The sequence below is a fragment of the Camelus bactrianus genome, chromosome 2 (genome assembly GCF_048773025.1).
Source record: "Camelus bactrianus isolate YW-2024 breed Bactrian camel chromosome 2, ASM4877302v1, whole genome shotgun sequence".
NCBI lineage: Eukaryota > Metazoa > Chordata > Mammalia > Artiodactyla > Camelidae > Camelus > Camelus bactrianus.
Window position 1 is genome coordinate 87,065,364 of NC_133540.1, and position 25,942 is coordinate 87,091,305.

Consider the following 25,942-nt stretch of genomic DNA (forward strand, 5'->3'; position numbering starts at 1 on the left):
ACTAAGAGTGTTGTAGGTCAGTTATACTTCTTAATTAAAAAAAACTTTTGAAAAAGTAAAAAGAAACAGGTGAAATTACTTATATTTTATTTAATCTAAAACGTGAAAAAAGTATCATTTCAAAATGTAGTCAGCGTAAAAACATTAAATGACTAGCGACATTTCAGATGCTCAGTAGCTACGAGTGGTTAGTGACTACCATATTAAGCAGTGCAGGTCTAGTTATTTGTTTAGCATATTGTATTACCTTGATACTAAATTTTAAATAAAAGATGTGGATGGAGGGAAGGAGAGATCCTGTGCTTATTTTGATTTGTTTTAGAAAATTTTCTAAATCTCCTTAGTCCTTTTGTTCTTTCCCTCTTCACTAAGTCTTTATATCTCGTTATTCTTTCTCCTTGATTAAGCAGGACAAAGATTAAACTGCATTCTCTCTCTTTTTAGTAGTGTTTACCTTTGTTTGTTTCTGGAATTGGACTATCCTAAGTTCATTCACTCGTTTCCCCTTGAATTTAAAGGAGAATCCTAGGAAACAAATGTAGTTTCTATAATTAACCATCAAAGACCTTTCCAGCATAACACTTCTATAATCTGTGATTTGTCTGAAGTTTTAGTTATTCAAAATTATACAATTGATATACAGTTAAAAGAAATGTTTTCTAGTGGGAAGAGATTAGTGCAAGGCATTTAAAGATAATTCCCACCCCACTAATTCACTAAGTCTTTGAATAATACATTGCTTACAAAGAAAATAATCAATAATATTTTGCCAGTTAAATTAGTGAAAAGTGGGTTAGAAATAGAACATTTCCTATTTATTATAAATCAGTATAATGTAGTAGAATCCTGTTGTTTTGAGTTTATAGAAGGCATATGACTCATTCCTAGGTAAAGGGTTGCCACACATGTGAAAGGCACATAAAATAATGTGAATAGTAATAGATTGATGTAGAGTCTTTAACTCTTAAAAGTATAGTAATAGAGAGCCTGATGCTCTTTTATAAAGGGATTAAGGCATTCAGGGAGCTGCTAGTGTATTTTTTCAGAAACTCTTAATAGAATACTATTTCTTTGATTTTTGTAGGGGGGAGGTAATTATGTTTATTTTTCCGTAGAGATACTTAGGATTGAATCCAGGACCTCGTCGTACTAAGTATGCACTCTTGCCACTGAGCTATACCCTTCCCTCTGTGATTTTCTTGTAATGTTATTAAAATACTCTTCCCAGAAATCAGACAGATCCTGCAGGCTATATGCAAGGCAGCCACTAGGCACTGGGTGAGGCTGTATTTTGGAAAAATTGCATAAACAATAAAGAAATCACTAAGGCATTAAGGAATAGTACATATTTTATTGATATTTAAAAGCATTCCAAAAGGACAGTGAATTTTGAGTAAGGATGTTTCTGAGCATATACTTAGTCTCTTTCTGGGACTTTGACATAAGAAGACATTTTCAAAACCTGTACCCGGCTGATGCAGTCTGGTATTTGAGAATGAGATGTACAAGAGCTCACATTTCATAAGGACAGCTTCATCTGTGATGTGTGTTACCCCAAACATTGCAGTCTCAAATGCATGCACAAAAGAAGGACCAGATTTCAGTGGCCACTGTCACCATATGAACCTTCAAATTTCTGATGTTAAAGGAGAGACAGTTACGTGCTTAAGGATGAGCACAAAAAGAAGAAATAAGCTTTTAGCTTCCAGTGATTGAAGATTTGAAAGCTAATGACAGTTCAGTTTAGTTTGCTTTTCAGCTGTACCTTTTCATGCTGGTCAGACACCGGCTATCGTATCTTGTTCCTGGAGTTGGATAGCTTTCCATTGTCTTAATTAAGTTTATTGCAAAGGAGAGGGTTTCCTGGAACAGACAAATTGCAGGTGATTTATTGAACTATAAATCTTCCATTTTCTTGGAAGTTGATTAAGATTTTCAGTCTATCATTCCTCTTTTGAAAAGAAAAACTTAATGTTTTACCTTTCTGGGAGGAGAGTTATCAAGTAAGAATCATTATTTACTTTTTTTAACCTGGCAAAGCACAATATATAAGTACTGTTTGTTTTACATAGAATTAAACTTGCTTGCCTTGGAATATTACTATTTGCCAAGTTGATTTTTTTAAACATTTTTTTTTATTGAGCTGTAGTCATTTTACAATGCTGTGTCAAATTCCAGTGTAGAGCACAATCTTTCAGCTGTACACGAACATACATACATTCATTGTCACATTCTCTCTCTGTGAGCCACCACAAGATCCTGTATACGCCTTCCTGTGCTACACAGTACAATCCTGCCTATCCATTCACATTTTGAAATCCCAGTCTGTCTCCTCCCACCCCCATCCCTCTGGCAACCACAAGTTTGCATTCTATGTCTATGAGTCTGTTTCTGTTTTGTATTTATGTTTTTTTTGTTTGTTTGTTTGTTTGTTTGTTTTTTTAGATTCTGCATATGAGCGATCTCATATGGTATTTTTCTTTCTCTTTCTGGCTTACTTCACTTAGAATGACATTCTCCAGGAGCATCCATGTTGCTGCAAATGGCATTATGTTGTTGGTTTTTATGGCTGAATAGTATTCCATTGTATAAATATACCACATCTTTATCCAGTCATCTGTTGTTGGACATTTAGGCTGTTTCCATGTCTTGGCTATTGTAAATAGTGCTGCTATGAACATTGGGGTACAGATGTCATTTTGAAGTAGGATTCCTTCTGGATATATGCCCAGGAGCGGGATTCCTGGGTCATGTGGTACGTCTCTTCCTAGTCTTTTGAGGAGTCTCCATACTGTTTTCCACAGTGGCTGCACCAAACTGCATTCCCACCAGCAGTGTAGGAGGGTTCCCTTTTCTCCACAGCCTCTCCAGCATTTGTCATTTGTGGACTTTTGAATGATGGCCTTTCTGACTGGTGTGAGGTGATACCTCATCATAGTTTTGATTTGCATTTCTCTGATAATTAGTGATATTGAGCATTTTTTCATGTGCCTATTGATCATTTGTATTTCTTCCTTGGAGAATTGCTTGTTTAGGTCTTTGGCCCAATTTTGGATTGGGTTATTTGTTTTTTTCTTATTAAGTTGTATGAGCTGCTTATATGTTCTGGAGATCAAGCCTTTGTCGGTTTCATTTGCAAAAATTTTTTCCCATTCCGTAGGTTGTCATTTTGTTTTACTTATGGTTTCCTTTGCTGTGCAGAAGCTTGTAAGTTTCATTAGGTCCCATTTGTTTATTCTTGCTTTTATTTCTATTGTTTGGGTAGACTGTCCTAGGAGAACATTTTTGAGATGTATGTGAGTTAATGTTTTGCCTTTATTTTCTTCTAGGAGGTTAATTGTATCTTGTCTTATGTTTAAGTCTTTGATCCATTTTGAGTTTATTTTTGTGTATGGTGTAAGGGAGTGTTCTAGCTTCATTGCTTTACATACTGCTGTCCAGTTTTCCCAACACCATTTGCTGAAGAGACTGTCTTTATTCCATTGTATATTCTTGCCTCCTGTGTCGAGGATCAGTTGACCAAAAGTTTGTGGGTTCATTTCTGGGCTCCCTATTCTGTTCCATTGGTCCATATGTCTGTTTTTGTACCAATACCATGCTGTCTTGATGACTGTAGCTCTGTAGTATTGTCTGAAGTCTGGGAGAGTTATTCCTCCAGCCTCTTTCTTTTTCTTCAGTAATGCTTTTGCAATTCTAGGTCTTTTGTGGTTCCATATAAATCTTACTATGATTTGTTCTAGTTCTGTGAAATATGTCCTGGGTAATTTGATAGGGATTGCATTAAATCTGTGGATTTCCTTGGGCAGTATGGCCATTTTAACAGTATTGATTCTTCCAATCCAGAAGCATGGGATATCTTTCCATTTTTTAAAATCTTCTTTAATTTCCTTAATCAGTGTTTTATAGTTTTCTGTGTATAATTCTTTCACCTCCTTGGTTAGATTTACTCCTAGGTATTTTATTACTTCGGGTGCTATTTTAAAGGGGATTGTTTCTTTAGTTTCTTTTTCTGTTGATTCATCATTAGTGTAAAGAAATGCAGCTGATTTTTGAACATTAATCTTGTAAGCTGCTACCTTGCTGAATTCTTTGATTGTATCTAGTAGTTTTTGTGTGGACCTTTTAGGGTTTTCTGTATATAGTATCATGTCATCTGCATATAGTGACACTTTTACTTCTTCTTTTCCAATTTGGATCCCTTTTATTTCTCTCTCTTGCCTGATTGCTGTGTCTAGGACTTCCAAGACTATGTTGAATAGGAGTGGTGATAGTAGGCACCCTTGTCTTGTCCCAGATTTTAGTGGGAAGCTTTTGAGTTTTTCACTGTTAAGTACTATTCTGGCTGTAGGTTTGTCTTATATAGCTTTTATTATGTTGAAATATGTTCCCTCTATACCCACTTTGGCGAGAGTTTTTATCATAAATGGGTGTTGAATTTTATCAAAAGCTTTTTGTGCATCTGTTGAGATGATCATGTGGTTTTTGTCCTTTCTCTTGTCGATGTGATGTATTACATTGATTGATTTGCATGTGTTGAACCATCCTTGTGTCCCTGGGATGACCCCACTTGATCATGATGTATAATCTGTTTTATGTACTGTTGGATTCTATTTGCTAATACTTTGGTAAGGATTTTTGTATCTATGTTCATCAATGATATCGGTCTGTAATTCTCTTTTTTGGTGGTGTCTTTGCCTGGTTTTGGTATCAGGGTGATGGTGGCTTCATAGAATGAGTTTGAGACAAGTTGATTTTATTAGAGCATAATTAACAGGTGTCAAAGGGAAGCTACTTGATTTGTTTTCACAATAATTCATAAGGGAAAAAAACTTGGGTTTGAAAATGAATTACCTTTCTTTAGAGTTTTAGGTAAAATTGTAAGACCTCGTATGTTAAAATTTAGAAGAAAAAACAGTCAAGTTCTTTTTTCTCATTGAATAGATTAAACTCTCTTTTCTGTGTCCTCTATACTCCTCACAGAATGTTTGCTGCTATTTGCATGTAATTGAGCCAGGAGCAGTGGGTTGTGTAAAACAGCTTCAACATCACCATAAACTTCAGAGAAATCATTTTTCTCACAACAAAGGCAGCTCTGTGCATGGCTTTATTGGCCGCCTGGAAAATGACTGCAATCTACAACTGCCAGGTCAATGTGGATGTTGATGTTAATTTTCCAAGTTGGGAAACAATGTGCTTATTGTTAGGGGATAGAAACATGTGAGAGATTAGCAATGAGCAATTTTACAAACAACTAATTGAAAGAGGCTTGGTTCAGTAAGAGGAAGGAAAATTGTGCAGTAGCTTCCCTTATTATTTTTTCTGCAACTCAGAGAAGCTGAAGGAGAGGGAAAAATAGATCTGGCAGTTATTATTTCAAGGCTAGTTGGATAAAGAGTAATGCACAAAAGGATCTTGCCTGGAGAGATGAGTCCTGCATGTGAATATTAGAGGAGCTATGTATGTAAGGTATGAAGCTGCATTGGATTAATTTATATTTTTTAGAAAATAGGCTAAATAAAATGGTGATTTATAAGGAGCATTTTAGTACCCATGGCTTGCCAAAATGAACTTTAACTAAATGTAATGTTTTAAATAGGGATATAGTCAGGAATGTAAAAACAAAAACAAAAACAAAAACAAAACTGGAAGGACATTTTTTGTTACAAATATTATATTTCTTATCTTGGTCCTTAGACTAAATGAATGTCTTTTGGAGTCAAAACAAGAACAACTCTTTCAAATATTTAGATAGGCTGTGTATTACTTTTGTTTTGTAGGTTATGCTGAATGCTATTTTCCTTTTTAATAAAAAGTCAACAGAATGTTCTTCTCATTTTTCTGTTTCTAAGACTTTCCTAACTTCCTGGTTTCACCTGAGAAGCATACATAATCTAGCTTACTTTCCATGTTTCTTGCTTCTCTAGTCTTTTAATTTTAATGTGTAGGTAGGTGAGCAGTATGAGATGTGGTCAGGGAAATGTGGCTTACTCCTCAGCTCTGGTTTCCTAACTCTCACCTTGCATCTGTGCTTGTTGATGGTAGCAGAATGGGTGATGAAGACCATAATAATTGCCATCGTTTGTTGGATTCCTGCCATGTGCCGAGTATTTTATATTGTGTCTCACTAGTCCTTATAATAATTCTGTAAGAAAGGGCACCGATATCCCCTTTTTAAAGAAGAAAATGAGGTTTCAAGAGATTATATAACTCTTCCCCAAATCATTTAACATACTAAGTACTAGAGTCATGGGACAGTAGCAATGAAAAAGCCCACTTGAGTTAGACTAGTGGAGGGAGACTTTTACTTATATCTGTGGTGTCTTCTCAAAATCTGAAGAATGTGCAGAATCCAAAGCTGAGCCTGGAAAGCCTCAAAAGAGGCATGTGAGCATATCGCCAAAACTAAGGGCTCCAGAAACAGGTCTCAGATTTCCAGGAATGCCAGAGTTAGGGAAAAAGAGAAGTAGTTTTAGAGTAAGGGGGGAGCAGATCTAGGGATTACCAAGAACCAGCATTATTGTTTAATAGCTGCAGAGTACTGGGGTGTTGGATGTGTTTAGATAGACCAGGAAAGAGGCAGAGTTCTGTTGCCCATCAGGTTGGGGAAAGAGTGAATAAGAGAAAGAAATGTATTCCTAACATCTCAAGTTGAGACTCATAATACATTTTTTCCTAGAAAAATAATATATATTAGTTTAGTTAAATTTCTTGGCTAGCCTGCTAAAATAGTTACCACAAAGGAACTTGAAATATAGGTTCTGTCATGAAAAAAATCGTCCTGGTGGGAAATAAAGGGAATCCAAATAAACTTTTGAATTAGGCTTCGTTGATAGGTAGAGAACTACCTGGAAATTAGAATTTTACAAAACCAAACTTTGGGGTGTTATCATTACTTACAGATATTCATTAAAAAGATAATTTACTCTTAATTTTTAAAGAGTTTAAAAAAGTAGTGATACTTTTGAAGATTAGTGGTCAGTTATTTTATAGAATCTTCTTCAATTTTGGCTTATCTTATATTTTCTCATAATTGGAATGAGGTTATGCATTTTTGGCAAGAAAACAACCAAATGCTGTTATATCCTTTTTAGTGTACCATCAGGGAGTTTATATTGTTGATACGTCTTATGACTAGTGATATTTACTTTGATCATTTGGTTAAGTTTGTGTCTGCAAAGAAGAACCATCACATCTTGGAGACTAAGTATAAGTAACTTAATGCAATATAGGTAGGTCCTGGATAGCATCCTAGAAAAAGAATGTTAATGGAAAAATTGGTGAAATTTAAATAAAATGTGTTGTTTAGTTAGCAATATCATACCAATGTTCATTTCGTATTCTTGATAATTATGCTATGGTGATAAAAGATACTAACATTAGGGGAAGGGAAGTGATGGAGATGAGGATACCTGTACTGTTTTTGCGACTTTCTGTAAGTCTAAAATTAACTCAAAAGAAAAAGTTAAAAATAGTGATATCTAATACTTACATAACGCCTATTGTGTGCCAGACTCTGTTAATTCTTTGATTCTTCTCAGCCCAGTGAGGGGAACAATTATTACTACCATTTGACAGATGAGGAAATTGGATACAGAGAAATAAGAAAAATGTCCAATGTCACATAGTTATTAAGTGATCACATAGCTAGAAAGTGGCTGAGTTGGGGTTTGAAGTGAGGCATTCTGGATCCAGAAATCCATTACATCATACTGACTTTCAGTGTGATCTGTGTATATACACATGGTTTTAAAATAATTCTGACATACCAAAGACAGGTCTGTCCTCCCCTGAGGCAATCTCTGTTACTAAGTTTTTTGGTTTTTGTTTGTTTGTCTTAAACCTTCAGAGAAGAATTTACTCTTAAACATTGATAGCAGCCCATTTTGGTTTTTATCAATAATAATCAAAGCTGTGCTGTCGCAATGTTTTTGTTCTCTCTTCAAAAGCTTCTCATGGTATGCTGACTATTGTAGATAGTAGCTATCTTGGAAACTTGGGGAATCCCTTCTAGATGGTTGGACAGGAAGCCTTTATGAGTAAGGTTCTAATTTCTCATAACTATAAGTTGCATTCTGTGCAATAAGATTAAGTAGAGCCAAACTTCACTTAGAATTTAACCAAGAACTTCTGCTTTCCTTCTCATGAATGCCTTAATAAGCATAAATGTATTTTTCATCTTAGTATTAAGATTATTTGCTTATACTAGGAAAAAACCACTTGCTAGCCATTGTAACAATGGCTTTGTTTGTATTCTTTAGAAGTAAAGATTATCATGGAGTGGAGTACTGCAGATGGAACCTTTGAGTGTCTGAATGCATTACGTGAGTCTGGTTACCAGATAATGTGGAGACTGAGCCTAAGCTTCCTATAACTTTATAGGTAGAGGGTTCCACAAGGTACATATTGCTCTGAAGGAAGAGTTTATCTTTGAGTGAAATAGAGATTTGATAAGGTACATATATTAAGTTACTGACGTACTAAGCTTCATAATTCTAGAAATCAATCATTGCTGATTCTTATGTTTAAAGGAATTCATGTCTGTCTTTAATCTTGGGCAAAAAGAAAAGAAACTAGTTGTTTAAAAGGTGAGAAAAAGAGCAGGAATTTCCTACCTATTTATGTACATACACACGCAGACATAGCAAGCATACCGTGTTTGCTGCAGAAACAACTATGTTTGTCTTTCTTTCCATAGCTAAGGCATTTTTTTCCTGTGTTTTGAATTAAAATGTGTGAACAGCAGCAATAGTGACTTCTTTCCTGTTACCTTTGGATTCATGGTTCAGCGGAAGAATCTAATAGTAGAGATTTGCTTTGGAAAGTCCAAAGGCCAAAGTTCTATTAATTTTCTTACTGTCACCTCTTCCCTTTCTCTTGCTTTTATTTCAAAATTTATTCACATACTTATCTTTCTGCATCCTTAGTTTAATTGATTATAATATGGAATTGAATTTAAAATATCTATAAACTTTATTTTTAAAAGGTTATTTCTTGGTTTTAAATTTAAAAGTTTGTGAGTTGACCCTTTCTTGTTTCTCTAAAAACTTGAATTAAGTGGCTTTTTGTTTGTATTCTTTATTGATTTTTACCCTTGTAGGGAAAGATATTAATGTCTTTTACTTGCCATTCAGTACTATCATTACATATTCAGGCCATTCCAAATTGTGTGAATAACTAAACTACCAAGTGGCTTTGACAGGTTAGAGGATTGAATTAGTGTAAAGTTCAACAGCATTAAGAGCAAGGGAATTTATACAGTCTACTTGTTTATTCTCTGAAGTAAATGTGTGCTGGAGAACTACCACATTTGTATTTGCCTTACAAAGAGACATGAGGGACACAGAATAAACTATTTGCTAAATATGAGTTAAATGTATATCACTAACACCTACAAAATTAGCAAAAGGATTGTTGATGGGGTGATATTCAAGAAATCTGTGAGTTATTGGTCAGGAAATCAGAACCATACTTTCCTATTTTAAATGATGAGGATGATTCTTAAACTTGAGAGGTTTCCTCCTGGGAAGGAACCTTGTCTGATTTTTCTTTGATCTTCTGTTTGCCTTGCATATAGGAGATATGCATGATATGCATGATGATTTAATGTTTGTATATATTGTGAAATGATCACCACAGTAAGTCTAGTTACCATCCGCCACCATATGTACAGGGTTTTTTTTCCTTGTAATGAGAATTTTTAAGATCTGCTCTCTTAGCAACTTTCAGCTATGCAATACAGTGTTATTATTAACTCTAGTCATCATGCTATACAGTAGATACCTGTGACTTATTTATTTTATAACTGGAAGTTTGTATCTTTGTCGACTCCCTTCACCCATTTTGCTCACTCCCCAACCCCCACCCTGGCAACCAGTCTGTTCTCTGTATCTATGAGCTTGTTTTTTTAGATTCCATATATAAGTGAGATCAAGTGTCAATAAGTATATTTATGTATCTTGGCTTGCAAAATCTATTTGACTTTCAAGGTACCTAAAATTCAAGCCCACAAGTACTAGAGAACTTAGGTATTATGTAATAATATTGTCTTTGAGAGTTGTTATAAAGTGTTGTCACAACTTCCCTCTATCCTTAATTCCTGTTACTGGCCTGGACCTATCTTAGGGCAAGGAAGAGTAAATTGGGATAGCTTCAATCTCAGGAAAACTTAATATTTGCAGCGGATAAAGAAGGAGTGGCATGAAGAAGTGAGAAACCTCAGAATCCTGTACTGTGCTTCTGGATTGGAAAAGGGAGTCTCTCTGGTTAGTGAACCAGTTTACTCATGCTGAGATAGTATGAAAGGATATACCATAATAATCAGTTATGCTGATTAGGTGCATTAGGATTAAACGATGTAGGAATCCTGAACTAGAATCAAATATCCACTTCCAAATTTTATTAGCATTGTCATATATTCTACTTAAGGCTTTCAATAATACACAAAAGGTCTTCATTCATTCTAATCCTACATAAGTGTAGAAAGGAAGCCTCTTAAATAAAAAATTTTGATTAACCATCTATTTCAGAGACTGGTATTGACAGTGTGAAACAACTAGAATGTCGTGTCTAAATGTAAACAAACAAAAAAAACCCCAGCAGCTGTGTTGAGACAATGCATCAGTTTGAAAGGTGATGTTATTCTTTGGGAACATGGAGTGAGGAGCAGGGTTTGGGACAGGGACTGCAGCAGTCTTTTCAGCCTGTCTTGATATATGTTTGGATAGGATTTCTCTTTATTTTAAAGTATTATAAGTTTATCAGTCATAAACCAAATTCAGATGTTAAGATTGCTTTGAAAATACCACTACTGCCCCAACAAATGAAATATATTTCAAAAACAAATGATTTTTGAATTATCCACCATTGGATTGATTATCTGTGGAATATGTTTCTCTTCATTCAAAAGACAATTTAGAATTGGCTACAGGGTACTCATGTCTCTGTCATGTAAAATCACTGAATAAAAGAAGAGGAAAGACACTGTGTCCCATCTTCCTGCATTCTTGTCATTTCTCTTCTCCTTCCTTTATTTCTCCCTCCTTTTATCTCTTTGGGGCTGAACTTCTAATTTTACCTGGGCAAGAGAGGATGACTGAATATGTCAACTTGACAGTCAAAGAGTTATTTTCTAGGTCTCTCTTCCAATTGTTTCCCGGTTAAGCAGTCTTTCCTTTGAATACAAAGAGTATAGGATGCTATTCTGAGATACTGATTCATAATAGTTTTAGAAGGGATGGTGAGAGTGGGTGGCAACTTATTTTTCTGGTTGCAGAGCCAGATCAATCAACAGCCTAATTGAGTTTAGTGAAGACTTCTCTTAGAATGGATTATGACTTAAAGACTTGGAGAAGCTCCAGAAGTATGGCATTAAAATAGCCAGAAGTTTGGTGAAAAACTAAAGTAATAGAGATAATTTAATTTTAAAAGGAAAACTGAGACAAATAATAGTCACCAGGCAAATGAGTGTATGAAAGGAGTACTGGCCTATGCATTGGGAACTATATAGTTTTAATCTAGATTCTACTAGTTAACCAGGGTATTACCTGAATCCTGATAATTTGGGAAATAATGGGGCATTGGATGATTTGTAAGATTTCTTTAAACTCTGATAGTATATGAGTTGGTGTCTATCAGCAACATTTCATACTTTTGAACCTCTTCTTGAAATTCTTTCCTTTTGTTTCTATGATATTGTACTCATACTTTTCCTCCTGCCTCTCTTGCTGTTCCATCTTTACAGACTCATCTTCCCCTTCCTGTTAATTAAATATTGTGTTTATCTTCAAGATTTTAACCTAGATAGTCTTTTATCTTTCTTAGATATTACACTTTCTTTCCTGTATCCCTAGCTTAGACAGTCTAGTCAATGATCATGCTTCAGTAATTTTATATATATATAATTGTATATGTGTGTGTGTGTGTGTGTGTGTGTGTATGTATATACACCCATGGTTCCCAAGTTATATGTCTAATCTAGAGCTCTGCTCTGAGTTCTGGACCTGTATATAAACTGACTACTCAAATCCCCATTTGAGTAGTTAAGAGGCATCTCAAACTCAACATACCCAAAACCAAACTCATAAAATCTTACCCTATATAGTGTAGCTAATCTGAGTGTATGGTACCATCACCTACCAGTTACATCCAGTTGTGCAAGCCAGAAACATGAGAATCTGCAGTAGTCTCTTAAGTGATCACATTGCATCTGTTCTGTTTTCCCTGTAACCTAGTCTCTGCAATGGAGCCAGAGGGATTTTTTAAAAAGGCGTACCCAATCTTGTGTGTCTGTGATACCCTTAAAATACTCCAACAATCTTTAAAATTAAGACCAAATTCATTATTATGGCCCTGCCTGCCTCCCCAGCTTCACCTTCTATCATTCTGCCCCTTGTTATCTCAGCACCAGCCTACTAGCCTTTTTTCGGTTCCTCAGATATATCATAGTTCTCCCACACAACCCACAGGGCCTTTGCTTTGCTTTGCTCTTCCTTGTGCCGAGAATATTTCCCATCCCCTTCCTCATTGCACATATTACTCATCCTTCTGCTTTGAGCTCAGTAGTAACTTTCTTTTAGAATCGTCTTCCCTGACCCCCTCTGATCTAGATCAGGTTCCTTTATTAAATACTCTTTTAGAAATGTTTGTTTCTTTCATAGCACTTAACTCAATTTATTATTATATAATCCTTTATGATTATTTAATTAGTACTGCCTCTCCCACTAGACTCTAAATATTATAAGGGCAAGGACAGTGTCTGGGTTTTACTCACTCTTGTATATAAGATTCTTGTATAGTGCCTATCACATGATAAGTAGTTAAGAATTATTTGTGGAGAGAATAATTTAAGCTGTGCAATGCAACTTTTATTTTTCAGTTTTCAACAAGATCAGGGCAGAAGCTAAAAGTGGAGCAGTAGATTGATTCTTCCCTGTCCCAATCTTCAACCTCTTCCTTTCTGTGAGCTTTTTTCCATTTAGTGTATTATCCTGTTCAAGCCATTCCTAGCTTTGGACTAGTAAAAATAAGACAAAGGCAAAACAAAAAACCTTCATCATCTTCATATTCTCACCTGGTTGCTGTCTTATTTATTTCCTTTCCATTACAGCTATTTAAAAAGTAGAGGTAGCATAGTGTTTGAAAACATGGGCTCAAGCTACAAGACCAGGATTCAAGTTTCAGCTATGCCACTTGTAGATATATGATTTTGCTTCAGCTTTTCAAATGATAAAATGAGAGAAATACTAGTTCTTTCTAGGGTTGCTTCGAGGATCAAATGACAATACATGTGAAGTGTTTAGCACTGTGCCTGGCACATAGTGCTCCATAAATGTTAGCAGCGATCATTGTTGTCATCATTATCATCATCATAGTTACAAGCTGAGTTGCATCCCTCATAATTCATAGCTTGAAGCCCTAAACCCCATTGTGACAGTATTTGGAGATAGGGCCTTTAAGAAGATTAAGGTTAAATGAGGTTATAAGAGTGGGGGCCCTAATCCAGTAGGAACAGTGCCCTTAAAAGAAGACGAAGAGACACCAGAGGCATGTGCACAGAGAAAAAGGCACAGTGAGGACACGGAGAAAAGGTGGCCATATGCAAGCCAAGGATAGAGGCCTTGGGAGAAAAAAACCTATTGGCACCTTGATCTTTCCAGCGTTCAGGACTGTGAGAAAATAAATCTCTGTTGTTTAAGCCACCCAATCTGTACTGTTTGTTATGGCAGCACTAGTAAACTACCACTACCACCACTTTCATCATCATCCCATCCTTTCTCTCATTTTCTTCTTAACCTACTGATGTCAGCTCTTTTCTAGTATAGACCTATCATAAATTACTGGTTATCCTTACATAATCAAGTTCAAAAGACTCTTGGTTTCTTATATAGCTTGACTTCTCTGTGATCCTTGACAGTCAACTGTTTTCCCCCTTGTAAAAATCTTTTTTTAACGAAAGTATAGTTGACTTAACAATATTGTGTTAGTTTCAGGTGTATAGCAAAATTATTCAGTTAAATATATTTTTTCAAATTATCTTCCATTATGGATTATTACAAGGCATTGAATATTGTTCAGTGTTATACAACAGACCCTTGTTGATTATCTGTTTTATATATAGTAGTGTGTATCTGTTAATCCCAAACTCCAATTTATCCCTCCCCCCTCCCTTTTCCCTTTGGTAACCATAAGTTTTATATGCCTGTGAGTCTATTTCTGTTTTGTAAATAGATTCATTTGTATTATTTTTTAGATCCCACATATAAGTGATATCATATAAAAGTTATCTTTCTCTGACTGAATGACTTCACTTAGTATGATATTCTCTAGGGCATCCATGTTGCTGCAGGTGGCAATATTTCTTTTTTTTATGACAGTATTGTTCCATTGTATTATATATACCACATCATCTTTATCCATTCAACTGTCATGGATATTTAGGTTGCTTCCATGTCTTGGCTATTGTAAATAGTGTTGCTACAAACATTGGGGTGCGTGCATCTTTTTGAATTAGAGTTTTTGTTTTTTCCAGATATATGCCCAGGAGTGGGATTGCTGAATCATATGGTAGCTCTAAAAAATCTTTCTTCTTGAAACTTCTGCTTAATCTCCTTCTTAATTTCCATCTTGAATTAATCTCCAGCGCCTGCATCTGCATAAATGCATCTCCAGCTGTACCTAAATACCAGTGTTTTCCGGGCACTGTCCTCTGCATTCAGGTCTCCTACACCATTTGGGTAATATGATAGGCAGAATAATGCATACCTCCCTCCCCCCACCCCTGGGTGTCCATGCTCTAATCCTTTAAACCTGTGGATATGTTACATTATATGGCAAAAGGAACCTTGCAAATAGGATTAAGGGTATGGACCTTATGATATATACATACATTAAGTGGAACCCAGTGTAATCACATGGGTACTTAAGAGTAAAAGAGGAAGACAGGTCAGTCAGAGAGATACAACAAAAGAAGAGGAAGAGGGGGACTCCAGTATGATAGAGACTCCATCTGCTGCTGTTGGCTTTGAAGATGGAGGAAGGGGGCCACAAACCAAGGAATGTAGTTTCCTCTACAAACTGGGAATAGCTTTCAGCTGACAGCCAACAAGGAAACAGGGAATCTCAGTCCTGCATCTTCAAGGAACCAAAATCTGCCAACAACCTGAATGAGAAAAGAAATGGATTCTCCCCTAGAGACTCTAGAAAGGAATTAGCCCTGCCAACACATTGATTTTAGCCTGTGGAAACCTATGTTGAACTTCTGACCCAAGAACTCTAAGATAATACATTTGTGTTGTTTTAAGTCTATGATAATTTGCTACAGCAACAATAGAAAACTAATGTACTTAATGGACTCTTGAATTTGAATCGCTGTCTCAGATTTCTTTCTGAACCATAAATTCAGTTGCTTCCTGGATATGACTTCTGTGATAACCTATAGGGACCTGAAATGAAGCTTCTGCAGCTCGCTCTTATGTTGATTGATCTTATTCCTATCCATTCAGATGCCTTAGTCAGAAATCTGGGAATTGGCTTAAACTCTTTAGTTTCTCTTACACTAATCCTTTATACATCACTGCCCCACGTAATTTGTTACCAAACCTTTTTGATTCTAAATTTGTTACACTGATTTAGGTCAGGCTCTTGCCACTTCTGACTTGAATTTCTCTAATTTATCAACATATCTCCTTGCCTCTAGTTAAAACTTCTTGCTAAATCATAATCTTGTTCTTTGAAGAAATAGGACCTTTCTGAAATTGGATCATGTTTCTCCCCCACTTCATGGCTTTGCATAGCCATTTCAGAAAAGTCTCAACTTCTAAACATTACACATGAAACTTTTTTTATGATCTTGGCCCCTGTTTTCCTCCCCAGGCTTGAAACTCCCTACTCTTTTAACACATATTATGTTATCCACCTATACTGTGTATCTTGCAAGTTCTTGCACACATATGCTATGCTTTTATGCCATCACTACCTTTTGCATACATTTAAATCTGTCTGGAATGCTGTCCTCTTTCTTTTCCTGACAAGCTCCTATTTCCCCTCCAGTCTTCAACTGAATTGTCACTTCCTTTCAGCACCTCTCACATCCCATGCTGAAGTAGTTGCCTTCCTTTGTGGACCCATAGCACCTCAGGTATATTTCGGACAACAGCACTTACCTCACATACTGTAATTTTTGTTTATATGATAACCTCTCCCTATAAACTGTAAATTCTTTGAGGGCAAGGTACTTGAAATTTTTTTCTTTGTGTCTTAAGCACCTATTACAGTGTCTAATACTTAGGGGCTTAGTAAACATTGGTTTAAAGAGTGAATGAAAAGAATGCTAAAGAATAAGGATTGTATGCCACAGAACTGGGTTTTCGCATGAATTTTTAGAGTGTCTTTCCTTGGAAATTCTAAGGACAATATTAGCAATGTTTTGACATTAGTTTAATGGTAACCTTTTGTCAGTTTTATGTAAAAGCTGAGAAGAAAACATTTGAATTTGGTACTTGATAGGAATAGGCAGGAACTCCCTGAAAAATTACTTCAGAAGAGGAAGCTGTTACAGATGATGAGACACTTGTTAGAAGGCTACCAGACCTATTTATGTAATCATTAACTCCTCTCATTACCATAAGGGACTACCCCTTTTAGTTTTGCTTCCCCCTTTAAAAAAAAAAAAAAGATTTCCTGTTCCAGAGGGAGTAAGCTTAAATTAAAAAGCATTAGGTTATCTTCAGTTTTCTTTTAGGTTTGAATGATGTTCCAACAGTGGTTGCTTCATGGGGGTTTCCAGCTTTGAGAAAAAAAGTTTATAACTAAACTTTTGATTACATTAGCCATGCCCACGGACAGAATTTTCCTCTGTTCTTCATGTTATATAGAATGCTCACCCTTTAATAGTGTTCTGTGCATTAAAAAAATGTATAGGGCTGAAAGTAAAATTATTCTTCCTTTTTTCCCTTCTTATTTAGAAATATATAACTTTGACAGAGTTTTCCAATCAGTAAATCAGATCCTGTTTACCCTTGTTTTGTGTCCTCAATCTACAAGGTCTTATGCAATTTTGGACATCTTACAGATGATAAATGAATGAAAATAGCTTATTTTCCATCTGATTTAAAAGCTTTTTTCTTTCTAAATTATTAATTTTGTATTGTATGGAGAAAAATGCAGATGAAAATATAGCTTTTTCTTTAGCTGCTTTAAAAATTTTTTAATTAAAAGTCTTAATAAAAAATTATATGGCTGTTGCATAGATGATAATGATAAATTATATTAGCCATGATATAAGAAAGGAGATACAAAAAGCTGTTTTCTTACTACTTGAGAAGAAACACCCTTGGATGGAATGAGGTAATGAACTAGAGAGGTGTGGAGAATAAATGAATGAAAAAATGATGGACTGAATGCAAATTCATACTGCTGGCATCTCTTATCTATGGGCTTGGCATCATGGGAGTTGAGTTAGCCTGCTCTCTGAGGTCGTGTTTAATAGTCCTGTTCACTGCCAAGATTTTAACTGTAACCCCTTTCTTACCACATTATCCTTTGTGGCATGGTAGAGTGTGCATCAACATGATAGGGGTACAATTGTAGAATCGAATGGCTTTCTAGAAATTTCTGTCAAAAGAGGTAGTCATTTCAAATGTCAATTCCATCTTGCAATTTTAATCATTGTCATTATTATCATAGAAAAGTTAAAAAGGTATATGAGAACTTACATGACACGGACCCTTTACCTCTCTGACCTCATCTTCTACTATGCTTTTCACCCACTCGATCTCAGCCAGCCACAATTATCTCTGTGCTGTCCTGCTTTTCCTCAGACAGCAGGAAGACTCTGTTCTAGCTCAGTGTTGTCCAAAAGAAATACAAAGCAAGCCATACATATAATTTACAAATTTCTAGCAGCCACATTAAGATAAAAAGAAGCAAGTGAAATTAATTTTACTAATGTATTTTATTTAACCTACGGTATCTAAATAAGATGTCTTAACTTTTTCTACTACTGTGTGTTTGAAATCTGTATTTTACACTAACAGTACATTTTATTTGGACACTGAATTTTCATCAGAGGTACTTGATCAGTATTTAGATTTTATAAAGTTTGTAGTTGAAGCATAGAATCACATATCCAAGTTACTCTTTTTTTTTTTTTTAATTTCAGGTTCTGTCATTTATTATGACTACATACATGGATCCACAGTGCAGATTCAGATCCACGAGAAAAAAAAAAGTGATAGGAAAACTGAGAGCAGGCAAATCAATGCTTAAAAATAAAATCAGTGATTTGCTTAAACGTGGACCTTTTGATTCTATAAAGGGAATTATTAGGTTTCAGGAATGATTTGCACGGTATCAGAGCACATTCACTGACTGGCTAATAAGTGCAGAACCTTTACTTTCAAAGAGTTTGCCGTCTAACTGGGTTAAGAAGGCATGGATTTTGGAAAGAATTGATAACAAAATAACTGTCAAATAAGGTCAGAAGGTTGTAGGAATAAGGACATTTCTTAGTGAAAACCAATGCTGTGAGGCTTTTTAAAAAATTATTTTTCTAAACATACTTAAATTTTTTCAAATAATTCAAATATCAGCTTTTAAATTTAAATTAAATAAATTGAAACACAATAAAAAATTCAGTTCCATAGTTACAAAGTTAAATTTCAAGTACTCAGTAGGCGTAGATGTTATTGCACAGTGCAGTTCTAACTATTCTGTCTGTAAAGAATGCTTTCCTGCAGATAACCACTTGATTGACTCCCTTACTTCATTCAAGTTTTTTTCCTCAAATCTCACCCTCTCAATGAGGCATAACAGACATTCTATTTAATACTACAACCTGCTCATAACTCCCTGCACTCTCTACTTGTAATCCACTGTACTTCACTCTTCATCTCTCTTCACTGCATAATTGGTGATTTATTATTTTCATTGTCAGTTACCTCCTTCCCTTTCCTCCCAGCTTGCTGGATGGAAACTTCCTGAAGGCAGAGATCTTTGTTCTGTTCACTGATAAATCCCAGCACCTAATGTAGTACTTGGCCTATAACAGGTACTCCATAAACATTTAGATTAAATTTATTGAATGAGTGTAATCATTATAAAAACTAGTTGAAATTATTAATAAATATATACTAGATTATAGATATAATTCAGAGTTAAAAAGCATCATTGACCAAATTCTTCTTAAATGTATCTTGAATGCTTTCTCTGTACCTTGTATTGTTTTAATCTAGGAATAGTGGGGAGAAAAATGAGTACAAAAGAAACTTATAGTTTAGTTAGGAAGGCAGGAGTCACAAAAAGAGAACATGTGAAAAATGCTGCATTCTGTTGCAAACATTAGAGAATTGACTTAAAATATGGTGCCTCTGGTTGTGATGCAGATATATTCATTTGAGAATTTCTCAATATATATTTAAGTAGTTACATGTTTATCATTATCTATTTGACAAGACTTAAGGAACACAACAAATAGGAAACTTAAAAGTATTATAAAACCTACACCTGAAAACTAGTATAGAACAATGACAAAGAGAATAATTTTAATTCTAAAAATTGAATTTAGCAAAGATAATCTTCTAATGAAATATTATTGAAACAAGGAGACATGGACATACAAAGGAATGAATCTAGTCACAGACCTTACTTACACCCTTCACAAAAATTAACTCAGAATGTATTACAGGCCTGCATGTAAAATGCAAAACTATAAAACTAGAAGATAACATAAGAAAAAAAGCCTAGATAGCCTTGACTATGGTAATGATTTTTTAAGTATAACACTAAAGGCATGATCCATGAAAGAAGTAATTTTTGGACTTTATTAAAAACTTCTGCTCTGAGAAGGATAATGTTAAGAAAATAAGAAGACAAGCCACATATTTGCAAAGACAGATCTGAAAAAGGACTGTTTTCTAAAATATACAAAGAACTCTTAAAACTCAACAATAATAAAACAAAAAACCTGATTAAAAATGGTCCAAAGACCTTAACAGACATCTCACCAAAGAAAATATACAGATGGCAAATAAAGCATATGAAAAGATGCTCCACATCATATATCATCAGGGAAATGCACATTAACACAACTAAGAAATATCAGTATACATCTGTTAGAACAGCCAAGTCTGGAACACTGATGACAACAAATGCTGGTGCAAAAATGTGGAGCAACAAACTCTCATTCATTGCTGGTGGGAGTGCAAAATTATACAACCAATTTGGAAGACAGTGTGGAGGTTTCTTACAAGGCTAAATATACTTTTACCATGTGGTTCATCAGTTACACTCCTTGGTATTTAGTCAAAGGAATTGAAAACTCAGGTCCACAGAAAAACCTGTGCATGGATATTTATAACAGCTTTAATAATAACTGCCAGAACTTGGAAGCAACCAAGATGTCTGTCAGAGGCGAATGGATAAGTAAACTCGGGTACATCCAGATAATGGAGTATTCAGCACTAAAAATAAATGAGCTATCAAACCATGAAAAGACATGGGGGAAGCTTAAATACATATTACTGAGTAAAAGAAGCCAATCTGGGAAAAAAAAGGCTATATACTGTATGATTCTAACTCTGACATTCTGGAAAAGGCAAAACTATGGAGACAGTAAAAAGATCAGTGAGCTGAGGCAAGGGAAAATGATGAATAGGTGGAGAACAGAAGTTTCTTAGGGCAGTGAAACTACTCAGTGTGATATGATGATGATGATGGATACGTGTCATTATACATTTGTCCAAACACACAGTGTACATACAATACTAAGAGTGAACTCTAATATCTGTTGTGGACTTTGGACAGTTGTGATGTGTTAGTGTAGGATCATCAGTTGTAACAAATGTACCACTCTGGTGGGGGATTTTGACAATGGAGGAGTCTCTGCATATGAGGGCAGGCACTATAAGGAAAATCTCTGTATCTTCTTCCCAGTTTTGCTGTGAGCCTAAAATTGCTCTCCCTCAAAAAAGTCTTTTAAAAAGTTGAATTTACACAAATCTTTTAGAGATTAATTTATTATACAAAATTGGAAGGGAAAATTATTTTGAACCTAGAATTATATACCAGCCACACTGTTAATCATATTCATGTTTCAAAAATGTAAGCACTAAAAACTTGAATCTTCCATGTTTCCTTTCTGAGAAAATCATTTCAGAATGTATTCCCACAAAATAAAGATAATTTTGAAGAAAGAAGCTGTATAATACAAAAAATGGAAAAAGTACCCAGGGATACATTTAGAAGATTTTCTAGTGTGGTAGCTGTTGGCTTAGAAAGCAAGTTGGTCCAGGTTAAAACTGGGCTTCAAGAACGAGCACAAAATGGATTTCAAGCAATAAAATTGGAAATAGAAATACATTAGAGGGGGGTGGGTAGGGACAGACTGGGAGTTCGAGATTTATAGATACGGACAGATGTATATATAGAATAGATAAATAAGTTTATACTGTGTGTAGCACAGGGAAATATAATCAAGATCTTGTAGTAGCTCATGGTGAAAAAGAATATGAAAACAAATACATGTATATTCATGTATGACTGAAAAATCATGCTGTACACCAGAAATTGACACAACATTGTAAACTGACTATAACTCAATAATAATAAAAAAAGAAATACGTTAGAGATATGATGGAGATGTTATTTCTTCTAACAACAACAACAAAGTCACTTAGAAACTAAGGAAAAATAAAAAATTCTGATGAACCAAATATGAAACAGACCAAAATGGTGCATGATTTCAAGTGATTAGTGGGGTATATTCCACTAGAAAGGATTTTTCATTTGATCTTAACACTAGAATGCTTTGCTTTGAGTGTGATAGTGATCATGACATTGGAACAGCACAGCAGAGATGGAAATACAACCCTAGGCGTTTCATGGCTTTATTCTAAGGAATATTTACAAGATTGCAGTGTTATAAACAATGTTTTTGGGTTTTGTTTTTCTTGAAGTATAGTTGATTTATAATTAGTTTCAAGTGTACAACATAATGACTTAATATTTTTATAGATTATACTGCATTTAATGTTATTACAAAATAATAGCTATACTTCCTTGTGCTGTACAATATGTCCTTGTTGCTTTCTGTTTTATACACAGTAGTTTGTATCTCTTAATTTCATACTCCTATCTTGCCTCTCCCCACTGGTAACCACTAGTTTGTTCTTTGTATCTGTGAATCTGCTTCTGTTTGTTATATACATTTGTTTTACTTTTTTATATTCCACATTTAAGTGATAACAGATTATTTCTTTCTCTATCTGGCTTATTTCACCAAGGATGATAATCTCTGGGTCTATCCACATTGTTGTAAATGGCAAATTTTCATTCTTTTTATGACTAAGTAATATTCCATTTTATATGTATACCATATTTTCTTTATCCATTCATCTGTTGATAGACACTTAGCTTGCTTTCATGTCTTGGTTATTGTGAATACTGTACCTATGAAAATTGGGGTGCATGTATCTTTTTGAATTAGTGTTTTTGTTTTTTCCCTATATATACCTAGTAGTGGCATTGCTGGGTCATATGGTAGTTCTATTTTTAGCTTTTAGAGGAGCCATCATACTGTTTTCCACAGTGGCTGCACCAACTTAACATTCCCACCAACGGTGTACAAGGGTTCTCTTTTTTCCACATCCTTGGCCAACATTTGTTATTTGCAGACTTTTTAATGACAGCCTTTCTGACAGGTGTGAAGTGATATCTCATTGTGGTTTTGATTTGCATTTCTCTGATGATTAGCAGTGTTAAACATCTTTTCATGTGCCTATTGGCCATCAGTATGTCTTCTTTAGAGAAATGTTTGTTCAGGTCTTCCGCTCATGTTTTAATCAAGTTGTTTGTTTTTGATACTTAGTTGTATGAGCTATTTTTTATTTTGAATATTAACCCTTATAAGTCATAGCATTTACAAATATTTTCTCCTGTTTGGTAGGTTATCTTTTCTTTTGTTGGTGGTTTTCTTTGGTGTGTAAAAACTTTTAAGTTTAATTTAGTTCCATTTGTTTATTTTTTTTTTCTTTTGCGTTAGGAGACAGATCCAAAAAATATTGCTGTGATTTTTGTCAAAGAGTGTTTTGCCTACGTTTTCCTCTAAGAATTTTATGGTGTCTGGTCTTACATTTAGGTCTTTCATCCATTTTGAGTTTGTTTTTGTATGTGGTGTGAGGAAATGTTCTAATCTCATTGATATCCATGGAGCTCTCCAGTTTGCCCAGTACCACTTACTGAAGAGTCTTTTATCCATTGTGTATTTTTGACTCTTTTGTTGTGGATTAATTAACTAGAAGTGCATGTGTTTATTTCTGGCCTCTCTCTTCTGTTCCTTTGATCTGTGTGTCTGTTTTTGTGCCAGCACCATTCTGTTTTGATTTCTGTAGCTTTGTAGTATAGTCTGAAGTCAGGGAAGGGTGATACCACCATCTTTGTTCTTTTTTCTCCAGACTGTTTGGCAGTTGGGGTCTTCTGGGATTCCATATAGATTTTAGGATTTTTTTTTTTCTCGGTCTGTGAAAAATGCCATGAGTATTTTGATAGGGGTTGCATTAAATCTGTAGATTGTATGGACATTTTAATAATATTAATTTTTCCAATCCAGGAACACAGAGTATCTTTACATTTCTTTATATCGTTTTCAAATTCCTTTATCAATGTTTTATAGTTTTCAGAGTATAGATCTTTCATCTCTTTGGTTAAGTTTATTCCTAGGTATTTTATTCTCTTTGATGCAATTGTAAATGGGATTGTTTTCTGAAATTCTTTTTCTGTTAATTCATTATTAATGTATAGAAAAGCAACATATTTTTGTATATTAATCTTGTAGCCTGCAACCTACATTCATTTATTCTAAGAGCTTTTTTTGGCAGAGACTTTGGGTTTTCTATGTATTGTATCATGTCATCTGCAACTAGGGACAGTACTACTTCTTCCCTTCCAATTTGGTTGCCTTTTATTTCTTTTTTCTTATCTGATTGCTGTGGCTAGGACTTCTAATACTATATTAAACAGAAGTGGCAAGAGTAGGTACCTTGTCTTCTTCATGATTTTAGAGGCAAGGCTTTCAACTTTTCACCATTGAGTGTGATGTTAGCTGTGGGTTGCTATAAATGGCCTTCAATATGTTGAGATATGTTCCTTTCTATACCAACTTTGATGAGGGTTTTTAGCATGAGGGGGTGTTGAATTTTGTCAAATGCTTTTTTCTGTGTCTGTTGAGATGATAGTGTGATTTTTATCTTTTTGGTTAATGTGGTGTATCTCATTGATTGATTTCCAAATATTGAACCATCCTTGCATCTTTGGGAAAATACCCTAGTTGAGAATGGTGTATGATCCTTTATATATATTGTTGGATTTTGCTTCCTAACATTTTGTTGAGGATTTTTACATCTATATTCATCAGAGATATTGGCATATAATTTTCCTTTTTTGTAATGTCTTTGGTTTTCGTATCAGGGTGATAGTGCTTCCCTCCTCTTCAATCTTTTGTAATAGTTTGAGAAGGATAGGTATAAGTTTTTTATGTTTGATAGAGTTCCCCAGTGAGGCTGTCCTTTCCTGAGAGTTTTTTAATTACAGATTCTATTTCATTTCTAATGATTGGTCTGTTCAAATTATCTGTTTCTTCTTGACTCAATTTGGCAGGCTTTTTATTGCTAGAAACTTGTCCATTTCTTCTAGGTTTTACAATTTGTTGGCATATACCTGTTCATAGTATTCTTATGATTTTTTTTCTATTTCTGCAGTATTAGTTGTTATTTTTCCCCTTCTATTTCTTATATGTTTATTGGGGTTCTCTCTCTTTTCTTCTTGATGAGCCTGGCTAAAGCTTTATCAATTTTGTTTATCTCTTCCAAAAGCCAGTTCTTGATTTCATTGATTTTTTTTTGTCTCTATTTTATATACTTCCTCTCTAATCATTATTATTTCCTTCTTTCTGCTGAATTTAGGTTTTGTTGTTCTTTTTCAGATTCATTTAGATAGTGAATTAGGGTTTTTTTTATTTGAGATATTTCTTGTTTTTTGAGGTAAGCCTGTATGCTGTAAACGTTCCTCTTAGAACTGTTTTTGGTGCATTCCATAAATTTTGGAAAGTTGTGTTTCCAAATGATGTTTGTTTTCATTTGTCTTGAGGTGTTTTCTGATTTCCTCTTTGATATCTTTATTGGTCCATTGGTTTTTTTAGTAGCATGTTATTTAGTCTTCATGTGTTTGTGCTTCTCCCATTTTTCTTCCTGTAATTGATTTCTGGTTATACTGTTGTCAGAAAAAATGCTTTATATAATTTCTATCCTCTTAAATTTGTTGAGATTTATTTTGTGGCATAGCACGTCCTCTATCCTGAAGATTGTTCTACGTATGCTTGAAAAGAATGTGTATTCTGCTATTTTTGGATGGAATATATCCTGTGGGTATATTTTAAGTCAAGCTGCTCTACTGTGTCACTTAAGACCACTTTTACCTTATTGATTTTCTGTCTGGAGGATCTGTCCATAGATGTAAGTGGGCTGTTAAAGTTGCCTACTCTTATTGTTTATTGTCAGTTTCTCTATTTGTGTCTGTTAATATTTGCTTTATATATTTAGCTGCTCTTGTACTGGGTTAGTAATATATAATGAGTGTGATATCCTTCCTGTAACTGAGTGTCTGTGTGTGTAACAGGTATCAATAAATAGTACAAGAATGCTGAGGCATAGAGGTATATGGTTTTAAGTCATCGCTGATCTAAGTGTTCATTGAAGCTAAAATTAAAAGTCCAGGTGACCAAAAACAGAAGATCTTACCACTATTACTGGAAAGTCCCTATGAGTAAAGCTTCTTTTCAAGGACATGGGCACATCAGATCTAGCTGCAAAAGCTAAATTGTTGCCTCTAGTCCTTAATGTCTAAAGATGCTCTGATACTGTTCCTGCTAATGTTTATCCTGGGAATCTTATAA

At 34.7% G+C, this 25,942-nt stretch overlaps 1 protein-coding gene across 13 annotated transcripts in view; it reads left to right on the forward strand.

Moving 5' to 3' along the window:
- Nucleotides 1-5,293: 5,293 nt before the first annotated feature.
- ART3 (ADP-ribosyltransferase 3 (inactive)) overlaps nucleotides 5,294-25,942 on the forward strand; it is a 57,596-nt gene continuing 36,947 nt past the window's right edge. For 5 of the 13 annotated variants that reach the window (XM_045506184.2, XM_045506186.2, XM_045506183.2 and 2 more), the window contains exon 1: nucleotides 5,295-5,466. In XM_045506184.2, the coding sequence (XP_045362140.1) occupies nucleotides 5,456-5,466 (11 nt within the window). In that variant the 5' untranslated portion in view covers nucleotides 5,295-5,455. Of the gene's footprint in view, nucleotides 5,467-25,942 lie in introns of all 13 variants that reach the window. The other 8 variants (XM_045506176.2, XM_045506180.2, XM_045506182.2 and 5 more) reach the window with 3 other exon arrangements.